The sequence below is a fragment of the Camelina sativa genome, chromosome 16, assembly GCF_030686135.1.
Source record: "Camelina sativa cultivar CO46 ecotype springtype chromosome 16, ASM3068613v1".
NCBI classification, from domain to species: Eukaryota; Viridiplantae; Streptophyta; class Magnoliopsida; order Brassicales; family Brassicaceae; genus Camelina; species Camelina sativa.
In genome coordinates, this window is record NC_141895.1 from 7623042 (window position 1) to 7638856 (window position 15815).

General features: G+C 34.4%; 1 protein-coding gene and 1 pseudogene across 1 annotated transcript; one reads left to right on the forward strand and one right to left on the reverse strand.

Annotated features, from left to right (window-relative positions):
- The first annotated feature begins 625 nt into the window (after positions 1 to 625).
- On the forward strand, positions 626 to 1715 carry LOC104753483 (putative plant UBX domain-containing protein 15; annotated as a pseudogene).
- A 348-nt stretch (positions 1716 to 2063) lies between these two features.
- On the reverse strand, positions 2064 to 7489 carry LOC104750168 (kinesin-like protein KIN-7N). The gene is made up of 18 exons (XM_010471922.3): positions 7223 to 7489; positions 7004 to 7093; positions 6811 to 6929; positions 6600 to 6713; positions 6430 to 6511; positions 6267 to 6334; positions 6133 to 6192; positions 5882 to 6024; positions 5698 to 5800; positions 5510 to 5590; positions 5304 to 5372; positions 5175 to 5234; positions 4929 to 5081; positions 4292 to 4606; positions 3826 to 3909; positions 3443 to 3601; positions 3106 to 3354; positions 2064 to 2607 (listed from the first exon to the last, which is right to left on the reverse strand). The coding sequence occupies exons 1-18, from the start codon at positions 7371 to 7373 to the stop codon at positions 2206 to 2208; spliced, it is 2502 nt and encodes an 833-aa protein (XP_010470224.1). The 5' UTR covers positions 7374 to 7489; the 3' UTR covers positions 2064 to 2205.
- Between the last annotated feature and the right edge of the window lie 8326 nt (positions 7490 to 15815).

Consider the following 15815-nt stretch of genomic DNA (forward strand, 5'->3'; position numbering starts at 1 on the left):
TTGTTAATTTTACCAATATCTAGATTTCTTTAAATAATATATTTCCTCTACATACAATCTAATTAGTCAAACGAAATATCTTTAACTACATTTTTCTTTTCTTTTATTAAACTAATAATTCTATAAATATAAAGTAAACAATATATTTCAAATCGTGAATGTTATTAATATGTAAGATTCCATATAATGTATTCAAGCAAAGAAAAATTCAATTATAGTTTTTATTAGCATGAGTTTTAATTTTTCTGTGAATTATTTTATAAAACTATTTACACATATATACAGTCAGTCGTCATTGGACCTTGTACGTTACCTAGTTAAACTATTATTGCATAGTTATAAATTAGGGTAAATTATATGTTATAGCCATAGGCCAAAATACTGTAAATAAGTAAAAAGACGTTATAAGTGATATTTTTTGCAAACTATTATTGCGTAGTATTTATTAAACAAATAAAAGTGAAAATGATTTTTTTTTTCCTTGAATCATATTGGAGTGGAAAAAGGAAATAAAAACAATAAAGTTCTCTATATAATAAAATACTGTAAATAAGCAAAAAGACGTACCAAAAAAATTATTAAACTCATACTACAATTGTTTGACTCTCTCTCTTTGAACGACACAATGGAGATTGACCGACAGAGAAGATTGGTCTCGTCTTTCCTCGAGATTGCTACAGACGACCAAACCGTGGAGATTGCTACACGGTGTCTAATGGCAACACGTTGGGATCTTAATAAAGCCATCAATATCTTATTTCTCATCAACCCAAGAAACCAAACATTGACAGTTGAACCTCCCGAACCCGATTCTAGTTTGTCTTCCTTGTACTGCCCTCCTCAGAATCTGTTTGTCAATGGTTCCTTCCGTGACGCGAAAACAACTTCCTTTAGAGAAGATCTATGGTTGCTCGTTCACCTCCAATCCAAAACTAAGGTTTCTTGTGATACACTTAACCGATATTTATGGATGAACGAGGACGTTTCTAAAGCCATAGAGTCTATGTTCGTCTTGTGGCAAGTCTATGATCACTGAAGGAAAACAAGTCACTAGTTTCTAGAAGATCCACTCTGATCTTCCTGTGGTGCTCCTCATCGATCCCATCACTGGCAGAAGATGAGTTCATGGAAGGGAGAGATTTCTCAAGGATTTGAAGATGTACATTGATGGTAGTCCTCACGAACAGATTGCTTTTACGGCAAGGAACCTACGCATAATAACAAATCAAGACATGATTACTTTTTCGGACGACGATTTTGACGATTTTGATGAGTCAGCAGATGAAAAGACTCTAATCTCATACAATACAGAGGTGAATGTTTCGTCTGATAGCATCGTGGTTCCTTCTTGCGGGCAAGAAATTGATGAGATAATGACTGTTTCCGAACATGAAGAGGAAACTTGTTCGTCAAGCGACCTGTTTGAGTTCCCGGTTTTGAAAGAAGAGCCTAAGGGAGACTGTGATTGAAGCGTTGTCTGCAGTATCTGCATTCAGTTTCCAGATGGGAGAAGAAAGCAGAGAAAGTTTCTCAAGAGTGAACCGATTCAGCTTCTCTGGTCTTTTTGTTATTCTCACATGGAGGAATCAGAGAAAAGGGCGTTCAATCTTGTGCAGACGATTCCGGGTGCTTTCAAGACTCTGGATTATAAAGCTAACGCCACGTTTGATCAATCTGGGATCGATAATTCAATCATTTCGGTTACTTGGGAGTGAAGATTATATTTCGACATAGTGTTATGAAGAAAACCTTATATTCTTTTTGTTATTTTTAACTTTTGTCTAGTCGTTAGTCAATTGGAATATCAAGTTCAAATATACAATTCTCACAACGCAGATAACTCTTTCTAGTATTTTGTTCATATGGGAAATGTGATTACAAAGACCTGACATGCTGAAGAAGTTATACTCTGCAAATAATAATCTCCTAGTCGAAAATTGCAACTAATTTTCACGTCTCTTAATCAAACATTAGCGAATCCTGTGATAAATTCAATTTGTTGAGAAGCTTTTGACTTTAATGACTTTGGTTTACTGTTTACAGTGACGAAACATTAGCTATCGTTTTCACATAAATGCATATAAATCATTAACTTGGTAAATCATTAGCTATCGTTTTCACATAAATGCATAAATCATTAGCTATCGTTCTCAATGAATCACATACCTTAAATTGTTTGTTACAATGGCTCAAAAGTACGACGGATTACGGATTTCGAGTGGTTAGTTTCTGCATTTTGGATTTGATTTCACTGTGAAAAGACACAAAAGATTTGTGCCTGGTAGCGAAAGCAGTGCTGATTTGCTTAATCTCTTCCTCCATCTCTTTCCTCCGCTTCACTTCCACATTGAGATCTCTTAAAACATTCTCTTTATCACTTGCAGTCACTCTCAATCTCTGAGTTGACTGAGAGAGTTTTCTATCTAAAGAATCTCTATCTTCCTTCAGCAACTGTACCTCTTTTAACAGCTTCTCATGGCTTTCTCTTGAAGCTTCTAGAAGCTGTTTATCCAAACACAACTCTTTCTCTACCTTGTTATATCTTTCCTTGATGATGCTGAGCTCATACTTCAGTTTCTCTTCCTCCAAAGCAGTTGTTTCTTGTCCCTTTAAAATCACATTCAAAACCTGTCTTAGAGAAAGGAGAAATAGTAGCCTGACCACAACATCTAACTAACCAAACATGAATCAGTTCCTGCATGTCTGGCAACATTGTATAAGAAAGAATGTGTTTTGCTCAAATGAGGCACTCAATCTTGCATGTCTGGTTGGACTATTAACTTCTTAAATGACTATAGTATACTGTAAAACGGTGAGGACTTGGTTTGATGAGAGTTTTTCTGCCGAAGACAAAGGGAAAGGAAAAACTTATAGATCCATATGGATTCAAAGCTTTGGCTTAGTATGCAACACAATATTCTTGCAATAGAATACTAGGAAAAAGATGTAAAAAGAACGCCATTTATTAGATTTATTTGCCGTTCAACATATGCAGATGTGTCACTGGACTAAACTCCTAAATAGAGAGACAAAGTACCCAAGCAAAACTATTGAAAAGATAACTAAAATAGATCCATATCTTGACGATTGTGACAAGGAAGCTACCTTGTTGTGGGAGTTCAGGAATTCATCTTTTGCTTGTGCGTCTGACAGCAACGACGTGGTTGTGTTCTTTAGACTCACACGAAGTGTTTCCCATTGGTCAGATAAAGGATGATCGATGCTACTGCCCGTTTTCTGACCATCTATTATCATTGAGAATTGTGTTTCTAGCGTTGACAGAAGGCTTGTTGTGATTTCAGTTGTACCAAAGAGCAGGTTTACTGTTGGAGATTCCTTGTCAGCGATTAAGTTCTAACAAATTGCAAGAGAAAACACTTGTGAACTCCTCTATTTATTAATTATCTCAAAATTAAAATCAAAGAAAAAGTAAGCTGTTTACCTGCATTGTGACTATAACATCCTTGTAGACATCCTTGCAATTAGCAAATGACTTAGATAACTTATTTGGAATTTCTTTGATGGAAAGAGTTTCTTGTTTGAGCTCAGTCATCTCTTCCATCAGTTTGTTGTTCAGAAGTACTTGTTCGTTGAATTTTACCTGAGAGTACATAATTGATGCATAAATAACCAATATAACCAACAGTCAGTTGACATCCAGCATATCAAATGCAGTTTCAAACATAAGAACTAAAAAGTAAATTTAGCTGCAAAAAATTTGATTTATTTTCTCTTAATTCCAGGAAATCTTGATAACTAGTTCAATCTTGATGAATCGAAAGAGCATCTTCATTTGAACAACCAACAAAACCAATAAAGACTAACCTGAAGACCCTCCTTCTCATTGTTCAGCAACTCAATCTGACTTTTGAGATCTTCCACCTCTTTGTAGTTTTCACGCGAGCATTCCTAAATGAAAATTAACGAATAATTATGGCCACCTTAGGCACATGTTTTAAGTGCTAAAATCCTCACCAAACTATTGTTGAAAACTATGCAAGCGGCATATATTTGGATAATCACTAGGTATTCTTAATTCATATGAAGTTTTAAAAATCAGTAATTCTCAAGATACATGAGCCAGTTTCTGATAAAACAGAGCATTTGAATGCAAGATGATATGAAAAGGAAAACAGATAAAGAGACTACCCAAAAGAGAAGGCGATAAAGAGTTGATTTTATTATATATGCATCTAGAATCTCTATTCCATGTAATTCTGTGAACTTTCATGCATAAAAAAAAACTTCATTATTGGTAGATAATAGGAGTGAAGTAAATGTATATACTCACCGTGGTTGTTGTAGTTAATGGAGTGGCTTGACATTTAACCGCAGGTGTGAATTGACATTTAATTGCAGGTGTAAACTGGAGTTTATCGAGGTCTGCAACAAAACCCTTGTTTAGTTTCATCCAAGTGTCTTCATCGGCCACATCCCCCAGAGAATTAACCATTGGACTAAAATCAGATAGTCCTGAATAATTATTCGACCGAGAAACCACAAAGGAACGGGAAGCTGATTTAAAGCACGGAGTCCCAGGAACATCACTGCTATCATTGATATTATTGCATTGCCCATCTGGAGTCTTTCTTAAACTGATAAAGTCCTGCATAAAGATGTTAAGTTAACAAAATTTTACATAACAATGGACTTGAGTCTACCACTTTAGCTTAAGAGTAGTAATAACTTGCCAACAAAATCAAAGAGATGTCACAAGTTTGCTATCTTTGATCAATTCTACAATGTATTTTCACTGAAATTCAGCTAAAGCCTATTATTCTTTTTGAAGTTATGTTTACTTCAGTAAAATGTCTGGATGGACTGATTGAGGAATATCACGCAGAAGAAACTAGATCAATTATAGTCTTAATATCTTATAAAAATCCTAGAAGAGTAGGATATCGCCTAGCCGATGAATGCATCCGTACCTCTGACTGTTTCTTCTTGAAGTCTAAATTAGTGACAAGATTGTTTAGGTTCTCAATTTTCATTTGTTGCTCCTTGATGCATTGTTCCTGCTCCTTCTGCTTCCTTCTCTCTTCTTCCAGTTGAGTTTTTAGCCTTTCACATTCTAACTCATACTGGAAATGAAACAAAAGGGTAGATGTTTTGTATAATTTTTCCGCTCAGTATTATGTTCAATGCACAAACTAGAAAAAGAGCAGAAAAACTACCTTAAGCATCTGATTGCTTAGCTTTAAGATCTCTTGCTCCAACACTTCGGCATGAGATCCCTACAAACATTACCAATGTTGGTATCGTCCCCTTTCTAAGATGTAATTGAAATAAAACTACGGCCATACCTGAAGCTTCATTCGTAGCTCTTCTATCTCTAATTTTTGGCGCTTCAATAAAGCGGCATCAGTCAAGATCTGAAGCATTGAAACACTCAGATTATATTCCGATTAGGAGGAAAAAAACCAGCCAATATGAAACGTGTAGCCAATGATCCTTTTTGAAGGGAAGAAATAACATAGAGCAGTAAATGTTTTAAAATTCAAATGTAGACCTCATTCACTTGAGCACAGTTGGTGATGCGCTTGGCTCTGCTTGCAAATTGGAGAGTTCCTTTTGATTCCTCAATATGATGCTACACAAGTCATCACGATTAGTCAACTGTCTGTCTAATTTTGCGCTTTGGATGATTACTCAAGGCCAAGAAAATGCAAAACATGACGAATAAGTAACTTATTTTACCTCTTCTGGCGCGATAGTGCATATAATGCAGGTCTTTGCATTACCACCAAGTGCAGGCTGAAGAATGCGAGTCAGCTTACTATCTCGGTATGGAATATGTGCCCTATTATCAAGAATGTAAATAATGAGCTGAGGTGAGCTATATTGTTGTTACGTGTATACCAAATCAAGGGTAAGAAATTACCTTAACTTTGCACTGTCACTTAGTTTATTGATGACATTACCAAGAATCATTAAGCTCTTATTAATGTACTTCCCTTCGGTCAAGCGTACTCCACCAGCACCAGTTTTAGCAATTCGCTCAGACCCAGCCAAGTCAACCAAATTCTAGTTCCATTAAAAGATTACCCATAAGAATATAAACAGCTTGACATAATGTAATTTTCACAAGGAAATTTGGAAACATGTTAGCTGTAGTGAAAATTTTCCACTCACCAGGACTGAGACACGGATAGCATCTGAAGAATTATTATCTTTTCCCCTGCTCTCAATCACCTATCACACAGAGATTTTATCAGACAAAATACTTGAAAAAGTAGAAGGTTCCGTTGATAGCTTCTGAACCATACCATTCTGAAGATGGTGTGAGACCTGCTACTGTGAACATTCATGTTTGTCTCGCCAAAATGCCTATTAACTGTTAATTGAAGACGACCATGTCAATACACACATCAGGCACAATCAAAGTGCAGGAAAGCAAATACTTTGTAGTATAGATATAGGTTAAAAAACCTTCTCCAGAATCTATAAGCTTTAGAATCTGTTCAGCGTCACTAACAATTTCTTCCTTAAGACCAGCAACAAATACTCCACGCTGCACATCAAAAGAAGCAAGTGGGTTTAACTACTCTTAGAACAAACTAATGGAGAAGAAATCACTTTTGTAAATGATCCAACCAAACCTCCAAATGTTCATGAATTTGCAGTCTCTGATTCTCAACAGCTAAAAGATCATTAATTTCTTCGTTGTAAATCTCCATGTACGAAACCCGGATGAGAAACTCACGATCAGATATCTAAAAACCGAAGAAACATGAAACACACAAATCAAAAATCTGAACTCGTTTTCTTATTTCACTGATCAAATAATAATTCTGAGCACAACTACAATACCATATGTATTCTTTCAAACACATCTCTGACAGATCTTCGAATAATTCCTGGATCAGTTTCAGAACCCGTCATTGTAAACGTCTTCCCACTACTAGTTTGCCCATAAGCAAATGCAGTACCTAACAAAATCACAAAATTAAACTCACGAACTCGGTCAAGCTTCAAAATTTAGATTTGGATCAGATAAGATTACCATTAAAACCCTCAACGGCGGCATGAATGATATCCTTAGTAAGAAGTTCGTAGACGCTAGCATTCGTAGAACTTTCGTCGAACACATGATCTGCACAATAGATAAAACGAAACAACACCACGATTTATAAAAAGGAGGACACTTTCGATATCACACAGATCTATAGAAATCGAAAAAACCCAGAATTGATTGAGAAGAAAGGGAAAGAGATGAATTTACCGAAAGCGTAAGAGGCGGTTGTGATTGAAGTGTCGAGTGACTTGTGAAGAGAGATCCGATTATCTTCAACTTTCCAGAGTGAAGATCCAGTTTCCGGCGATAATTCCGGCGCCGGTGGTCTCACCCTGACTGCTACACAGATCTTTTCCATATTTGAAAGTGCCGTTTGAATTTGAAAATCTCAAGAGGGTTGGATAAAGAGAGAGAGAGAGAGAGCCTAAAAAAAACAAAGAGCCCTTAAAAGCATTTTGAATGTAATGTAATATTAAAATTACAATAATACCCTTCTCGTATGTTTGGATACGGGAAAACGGCTAATTCATCCCTGAACTTAATTGTTTTATCGTATTCATACACAGATCTTTGAAATGTGTCTAAAACTACATAAACTAAACTAAAATTTGAATTTTCCATATGAACTATCGAAATCAAGCCAAAACCATCAAATCGAGTAACGGTGTTACTGTTCCGTTAATATATGATGACTGGATGCTACACTGGACCCTTAAACGACGTCGTTTTATTATTTTAAGAAAAAAAATCAATTTGTTCAGAATAGGCAGCTGAACCCCCGATTAGGCATGACCAAAATCAAACCGTAACCGTATTTCGGACCGTAACCGGACCGTATTTAAACCGTAACCAGACCGTAACCGTATAAAATGGTTAAAAACCGTAACCGTTAACTGTAAATATGTGGTGAAATTATATTAACCATAACCGTTAATTAACCGTAACTGTATCAAAACCGTTGGTTAACCGCATAGTTAAACCGTAATTTGTTAACCATAACCGTTTTAAAATATACTAATAATTATTTATTTAATATGAATTATATGATATATAGAAATATGAGTACACTAAAAACACATATTAATTATAAATAAATAATATCAATTATATTATATCAACAAATAATATTAACCGTATCATATTATCAAATAACCGTAAACGTATATAACCGTAACCGCTTCAACCGGAACCGTATTTAACTATAACCGTTTAACCACTTAATAAACAGTTATGGTTAAGGTTAAACAAAAATTTTAACCGTAACCGGTGGTTGATAAACCATAACCGTGATAACCGTAACCGTGGTCATGCCTACCCCCGACCTCTAATACTCACGACCAACCATAAAACCAGCTGAACTGCCGTAACTTTTCGTTAAATATGAAATGGATAAAAAATATATCTAAGACAACGCAGAAATTATAAAAGAAAAGGAAACCCTTTTCTCTGCTTTTGTTTTCTCTTCTCCGATAATATTGCGGTTGTGACTGTTGATTTTTCATGGATTGGATCAAGAATTGGGATTTTTTTGTTAGTTTAGATCAAACTTGATTAAAATCATGTATAAAATCCGATCCTTAATAGCTGAACTTGATTTATAAAAAAAAATTTGCAACTGAATTGGGTGATAAATATCTCAGCTCTTGACATCCTAATTTGAAATTAACCTCTGCAGCTGATATATGACATCCTAATTTGAAATTAAGAAAACATAATCGTCATAAATATCCCAATTGTTGAAGACGCGGCGAAAGAAGTGCGTCGAAACAAGAAAACGAAAATCGGGGGGGGGGGGGGCGAAAAAAGGATAAGCTTTTATTTTTCTTAGTTTTTTAACTTGCATCGTATAAGTATATATACGTTTGTAATTGTACTATTTGTTACTATAGTTCAGCTGCTAAATCGCCTGCTCACGTGCGTTAGAGTTCTATGGTTCGATCCTTGAGTTTTTGAAATTTATTTTACTTCAGTTTTCTTCTTAAAACAATAAAACAACAATCGTTTAAGGGTCCAAAGTGGCATCCAGTCATCATATATTAACGGAACAGTAACACCGTTACTCGATTTGATGATTTTGGCTTGATTTCGATAGTTCATATGGAAAATTCAAATTTTAGTTAAGTTCATGTAGTTTTAGGCACACTCCAAAGATCTGTGTATGAATACGATAAAACAACTAAGTTCAGGGGGGAATTAGCCGTTTTCCCGTTTGGATACACTACCAAAAAGTTTGAGAGATGGTTTAATACTATTATACCGAATATCAAACCAAAAACTAAAACCAAATCAAAATTTGTAAACCGAAATCACTGTATATTTTTTGGATCGGAACCGAAGTCTATACTAGTATTGTTGGATTACATTTTAATAAATAAACCCTCATTTTCAATCGACTTACAAATCACAATGTATTGTATACCATAGCTATATCTTTATCCAAACAACTTTATATTTTATTATCTCTATCTATATAACCAAACACAATTAATTTTTAAAAAAGATTAATTAGAAAATTAAAATATCTCCACAATTAATAATATAGATATTTTAAAAGATTTTGTTATGTTTAAAATTATGATTATTTTATCATTTTTGTTTTTTAATTGCTTTAAATAATCACAAAATACGTAAAACTAATAAAAATCTAATTTTTGTTTGCAGCATATATATATATATATATATATTTGCTAAGAATGTAAATATTTCATTAAAATGAAAACAGTTCAGATTTACAATCAAAGATTATAAACCTATACAAATGGTCCTATGGCAAAAAAAGTAAAAACATGGAAGCATAAATTGTAGTACAAAAATTTCGGTCCATCCACTCGACCAAAGCGTTGAAGCTGAAGGAGTTAGATGAAGCGATGACGATTTTGAAGTTCTTCCTAGATAAGTAGTTGAAGTAGAAGGCTGATTGCAACTTGAAAGCACCAAATTGCGCTTGAATCTTACCACTAGAAGCCTTTCACTGGAGGTCCGAGGATGGGCCGGTAACGGCAGAAACTCAAAGTCCTCGATCACATACTCCTCCCGCGTCATGTGAGAGCGACTCGTCAATCAAATCCATGAGCTTTCCCAAAATGGAACCACACGAACCGAATTTTGCGAACGATGTGAGCTCCCTCTACCAAGTTCATTCCCCAAAGTCGGCTAGCACAAAGCATGATTTAAGCTATTCATAACCACATCGAACATCATCGGTCTTACTAGTTCCTCTAGAGTACAAATAAAAAAACAACCAAAGGCGAGAAAATATGTTAAGATGACTAAGATCTTACCATATTTTTTACAACACACATATATTACTCAATTGATGAAAGAAAATATGTGTTTCAATGTTCTACATCGCCTAAAAATTTTAGATAACGATTCAAACTCATACAGTGCCGGCTCTAGAGGTGTGCTGGATGTGCCATTGCACCGGGTCCTATTATTTTAACTATTTTTTTTCTTTGCATCTTAGGGTCCTAAAATTTGAGATAATTTTAAAATAGGGTCCAACTTTTTAAAAGCTTCAATATAGCACACGGTCCATTAATTATTTAAGTTGGACCTGAACTCATATTATAAGTAAGGCCAAATTGAATCTAAATTGGAGCGAGTAGGAAACTTAACTTAATAAGCATCTAAATTAAAAAATGTTATCGGTTTAATTTAGTTTTTGGTAAACCGTTTAATTTGATCTGATTTAATATTATTTTTATTTTAAAAATAAAATATTATGAATACTCAAACCTATAAAAGTTGAAAATATGATAAGATTGTTTTATATGGCGTGATAAATTTAAATAAACATTAATAAAATTAAAATACTATTATTTTAATATCATAACGAATATAAATCATTATTTTATTATTTTGTTAACACCATCAATATTAGAATAGTAGACATATTAAATTAAGTTGACTCATTTATAATATGTAAAAAAAAACAAAAATTTGCAGTAGATTAAATTTTAGTTCTTAGTCCATAACGAGCACGAATATGATTTTTGTGTTAAAACATACATGCATAGTTTCGTCTTTCTTTTTTTTGGGCAAAATGTAGATTCTTCTGAAAAAAAAAAAAAAAAAAAAGAAGAAGAAGAAATTGTGTTAAAACGTAACCATCTTGTGCTTTCTTCTCATTTGTCATTATTGGCCTATAATTTCGTTAATGAGGTCAGGTCAGTCTTTAAGTCACAACCTTAATTTTTTTGTTTTGTCCCAAAGTAAACCTTAGTGGTTGAAGGTCAAATTTTTAACCGCCTTGTCATAGAACCACCACAGATCTGACAGCACTAGCAGATAAAAAGTTAATTTTTTCACCCAAACAAAAATGTCAACAGTTTACATAAATAAAAGTCCGATATCGTATTTATTTCTTATATAATATATGAAAAACATCTGTTGATTTTGGTTTTATAATAAAGAAAGTAGTTTAGGGCCCTTTAATTTCCATTTTTTTTTTTTTGCCAAATATATAACTAAAATAACATTTCGGTTTATGACTTTCGATTTTGTTTTAGTTATATGGATTGATTCGGTTGATTCAAATAGTTGAAATCAGTTTTCCAACTTCATAATACATTTTCAAGTTCTGAGTTTGATATATGAAATGAGATGTATATACATTGTAGTTGGGGAATTTTTTTCTTTTTTTAACAGAAGTTTAATAGTAAGCCATAATTTTTCAATAAAACTTTGACAATAAGTAATAATATCTGAGTTACTATCTGACTGAATAGCAAAAAACTTTAACCAAGTAGGAACGTAATTTTGATACTTATACATCAATATTGTTTTAAGTTAGATATTTAACACGTCTATATAACATAATCACTGAAAAATGTAAAAGTTTGTTAACTATTTCACATTAAAAGTCGCATACCATTTATTTATAAAAGGTACGGTATGGTAAACCATTTACAAATCAATGAACAATGAACCGTCAAAACCCAATCATCACCCATGTATCATGTATGTAAATATCTAAGACAACTTAAAAAGGAGAAATTGTATGTTCCTTATTTATATGTCAAAGAAATGTTTATCTTTATACAGCCGACATCTTAAATATCTAGAGAATATACTTGTTTAGGGTTATGTAGAAGTTCTGCGAAGATATGTCGGCCGAATAAAAGTGACAAGAAATAGATTTGAGTTCAATTGAATAGAACACCGAGAAGATCCCATCACATGACACATCTCTCTTTTTTCCTCTTCCAGACACAGTGACACTACCTTATTTTCTATGTTCTTTAACGTTGGTAGCTCCTGTACAACTCTTGGGAATTCATCTTGATATTTCGATGAAGTTTCGTTATATAGATAATTTATTTTATTTGAAAGTCTCCTTTAATTATGAAAAATTAACGGATTCACCCTTAGGGTGAATAACTCTCATTCACTCATAGGATGAAAAACTCTTATTCACCCTTCTTAATTAACCAATTAGAATACAATAATATGTCATGTTATATCATATTAAAAAAATTCAAAATTAAAATAAAAAGACAATACAAATTAAGGAAACAAATTATGTAGATCTTTTATTAAGGAAATTATGTCGGTTTGGGTTATAAAAGAGGATTATAGTAAATTTGTAATTTTAAAATTTTTATATCAGTTTGGGTTTATAAAGAATGGTTAGGATTTAGATTTTATAATTAAACAAAATTATATGTTGGTTTGGGTTTACAAAAAAGTGGTTAGGGTTTAGATTTTACAATTAAATGAAATTATATGTCGGTTTGGGTTTACAAAAGAGTGTTTAGAGTTTAGATTTTACAATTAAATAAAATTATATGTCTGTTTGAGTTTATAAAAGAATGTTTAGGGTTTAGATTTTACAATTAAACAAAATTATATGTCGGTTGGGTTTATAAAAGAGTGGTTAGGGTTTAGATTTTACAACTAAACAAAATTATATGTCGGTTTGGATTTATAAAAAATGGTTAGAGTTTAGATGTAATAATTAAAAACTGTAATATAATATTTAAATTAATAATTTTAAAATTGATTGATCTACAGAATTTATTTCCTTAATTAAGTTTTGTTTCTTTAATTTAAAAGAAATGAATAAGAATAGTTCACCCCTAGCCCCAAGAATTGTCCATTAATTATTGTTTTCTTACCTACGGCGGACCAATGTATTGGGTTTATACTTCTGTTCTATATTCTAATTAACTTCTCAACCGAAGTTTGTGAATTTTGATACTATATATCATTCAAAATCGCAAACGTTCACATGTTTCATAAGATATTACTCTAACATCTTGACAACTTACCTGCAAAAAAATTCACTTATTTACAACCGTCTCTTTTTTACTTATTTACAACTTTGTAACTTTTACAAATAAAAATCCACCATATATATATATATGGGGTCATATAAGAATTATGAATCTTACTTGTCTAATCATAGTTCTGATGAAGATGGGAGGATAATCATCATTTGGAAGCAGCCTGCCACAATAACATTGCTGCATCAATCAAAGCACATGCTCACAACTGAAGTAATAATCCATGGAGGGCATCGATTTTATTTTACAGCTATATACGCCCCGAATACTGGTGAAGAACGCACAGATCTCTAGTGTGACCTCATTAGTCTTCAGCAAAGGTTCATGTTGGACTCTCACCCGTGGTTAGTTGGAGGAGACTTTAACCAAATTATCCATACTGTTGAACACTCTAACCCTACCATAAACCATCTAACCTCGAGAATGTTGGAACTAAGAGATTGTCTTCTGCAAATGGAGCTCTTTGACCTACGCTATCAAGGGTCTCTATTTACCTGGTCAAATAAAAACCCGTTTATGCCAACAGCAAAAAAACTGGATAAACTTCTTGCTAATAATCATTGGCTTACCCTCTGCCCCAACAGTGTTGTTTCCTTTCTGGCTCCAGAGCTTTCAGATCATTCCCTCTGCCTTCTACATCTTGATGCCCCTCTACCTTGTGCTGGCTCCAAACCCTTCAAAATTTTTAACTTCCTAACTTCCCACCCTCTGTTTTTACAAACGGTTGGTAATGCTTGGGATTTGGCTGGAAACACATTTCCTCGGGAATCAAGTTTTTCTACTCTGAGTGCAAAACAAAAAACACTAAAAAGAGAGTTAAAAACTTTATCGAGAGAGAACTTTTCAGATATCCAAAACAGAGTGAGAGAGACTAACTTTTTGCTTCAATCTGGGCAGGTACAAGCTTTGGCAACCCCCTCCACTGATCTGTTCCAACAAGAAAGAGACTTACACACCAAATGGGAATTTCTTAGAAAAATTGAAGAAGCCTATTTCAGGCAAAGGTCCCGTATTAATTGGTTAAGAGAAGGCGATTTAAATACTGCTTACTTCCATCGAATGACACAGATCAGAAACGCATTCAATGCCATTAGGTCGTTCACCTCGCCAACAGGAAGTCAAGTGGATGATCCTTTGGAAATGAGCAGAATGGCTGTAACTCACTTCCAATCTTTGCTTGGTCCTCAAACTATGCACACAATTACTGTCAATATTTCCTGGATCCATAACTTACTTCACTATCGATGTTCTCCTGAACAAAAGCAAGCAATGGTAAAAATCCCATCAGTGGAGGAGATCATGAGTGTGATGTTCAAACTAAAAGCAAATAAAGCCCCTGGTCCAGATGGATTTACTTCAGCTTTTTACAAGTCGGCTTGGGGAATAGTGGGTCCAGATGTTACCTCGAGCATTCTGCTCTTCTTCCAAACAGCTTTCCTTCCTTATGCAACCAATGCAACGATCCTAGCGCTTATTCCCAAATTCCCTGGTGCTTCTCTGGTGTCAAAATTCCGACCTATCTCCTGCTTAAATACCCTTTACAAGGTTATCTCAAAGCTCTTGGTCGCCAGATTAAAACCCCTTCTTCCAGACCTGATACAGACGAATCAAACTGCCTTTATTAAGGGACAGTTACTAGTTGAAAACACCTTACTGGCTTCAGAACTGGTAAATGGATATCACAAAGATAAGGGTCCTAAGCGGATAACTATCAAGGTGGACATAGCAAAATCATTTGACACAGTCAGATGGGAATTTGTGTTTAGCTGCCTTAGGGGCATAGAAATTCTAGAACTTTACCTGCGGTGGCTCAAAGCTTGTATTTGTACACCCTCCTTCTTCGTGGGTTTCAATGGCAATGTGCACGGATATTTTAAAGGGGGCAGAGGTTTGAGGCAAGGTGATCCTTTATCACCTTATTTTTTTGTCTTAGTCATGAACTGTCTATCAGTAATGTTGGATAAGGCTGCAGTAGATGGGAAAATCAATTATCATCACAACTGCCAGAACTTAAAGCTTACTCACCTTTGTTTTGCGGATGACCTTTTGATCTTTCTCGATGGATCCACCTCTTCGGTCCAAAGTGCTTTGGCAGTGCTGAAAGACTTTGAAGAAATATCAGGGTTAGCCATTAGTCTACCAAAGACGAGTTTCTTCACTTCGGGCCTCTCGGACTCTGAAATTGATCAAATCAAAATGAGTACATGAATAAGCCATGGACAACTACCAATCAGATATCTAGGTGTTCCCCTATGTACAAAGAAACTTACCCTTCTGGACTGTGCCCCTCTGATCCAAAGGGTAAAAGGGAAGCTAAATGCTTGGTCAACTAAAACTCTATCCTTTGTTGGCCGGCTAAAACTGCTGAACACAGTCATTGCCGGAATCTCAAATTTCTGGTGCTCTGCTTTGGTGCTTCCCAAGAGGTGCATTGAAACTCTTAATTCCCTATGTGGAGCATTCCTATGGAAGGGAACGACTGAAGGCCATCACTCTGCTCGTGTTGCTTGGTC

Bases quoted from the DNA above. Each gene is read 5' to 3' on its own strand.
- LOC104750168 (XM_010471922.3), bottom strand. From the start codon at position 7,373: ATGGAAAAGATCTGTGTAGCAGTCAGGGTGAGACCACCGGCGCCGGAA. The intron at 7,094-7,222 runs GTAAATTCATCT...TCTATTGTGCAG, and splicing joins AACCGCCTCTTACGCTTTCG to ATCATGTGTTCGACGAAAGT. The intron at 6,335-6,429 runs GTTTTTTAACCT...TTCAATTAACAG, and splicing joins GCTTATAGATTCTGGAGAAG to TTAATAGGCATTTTGGCGAG.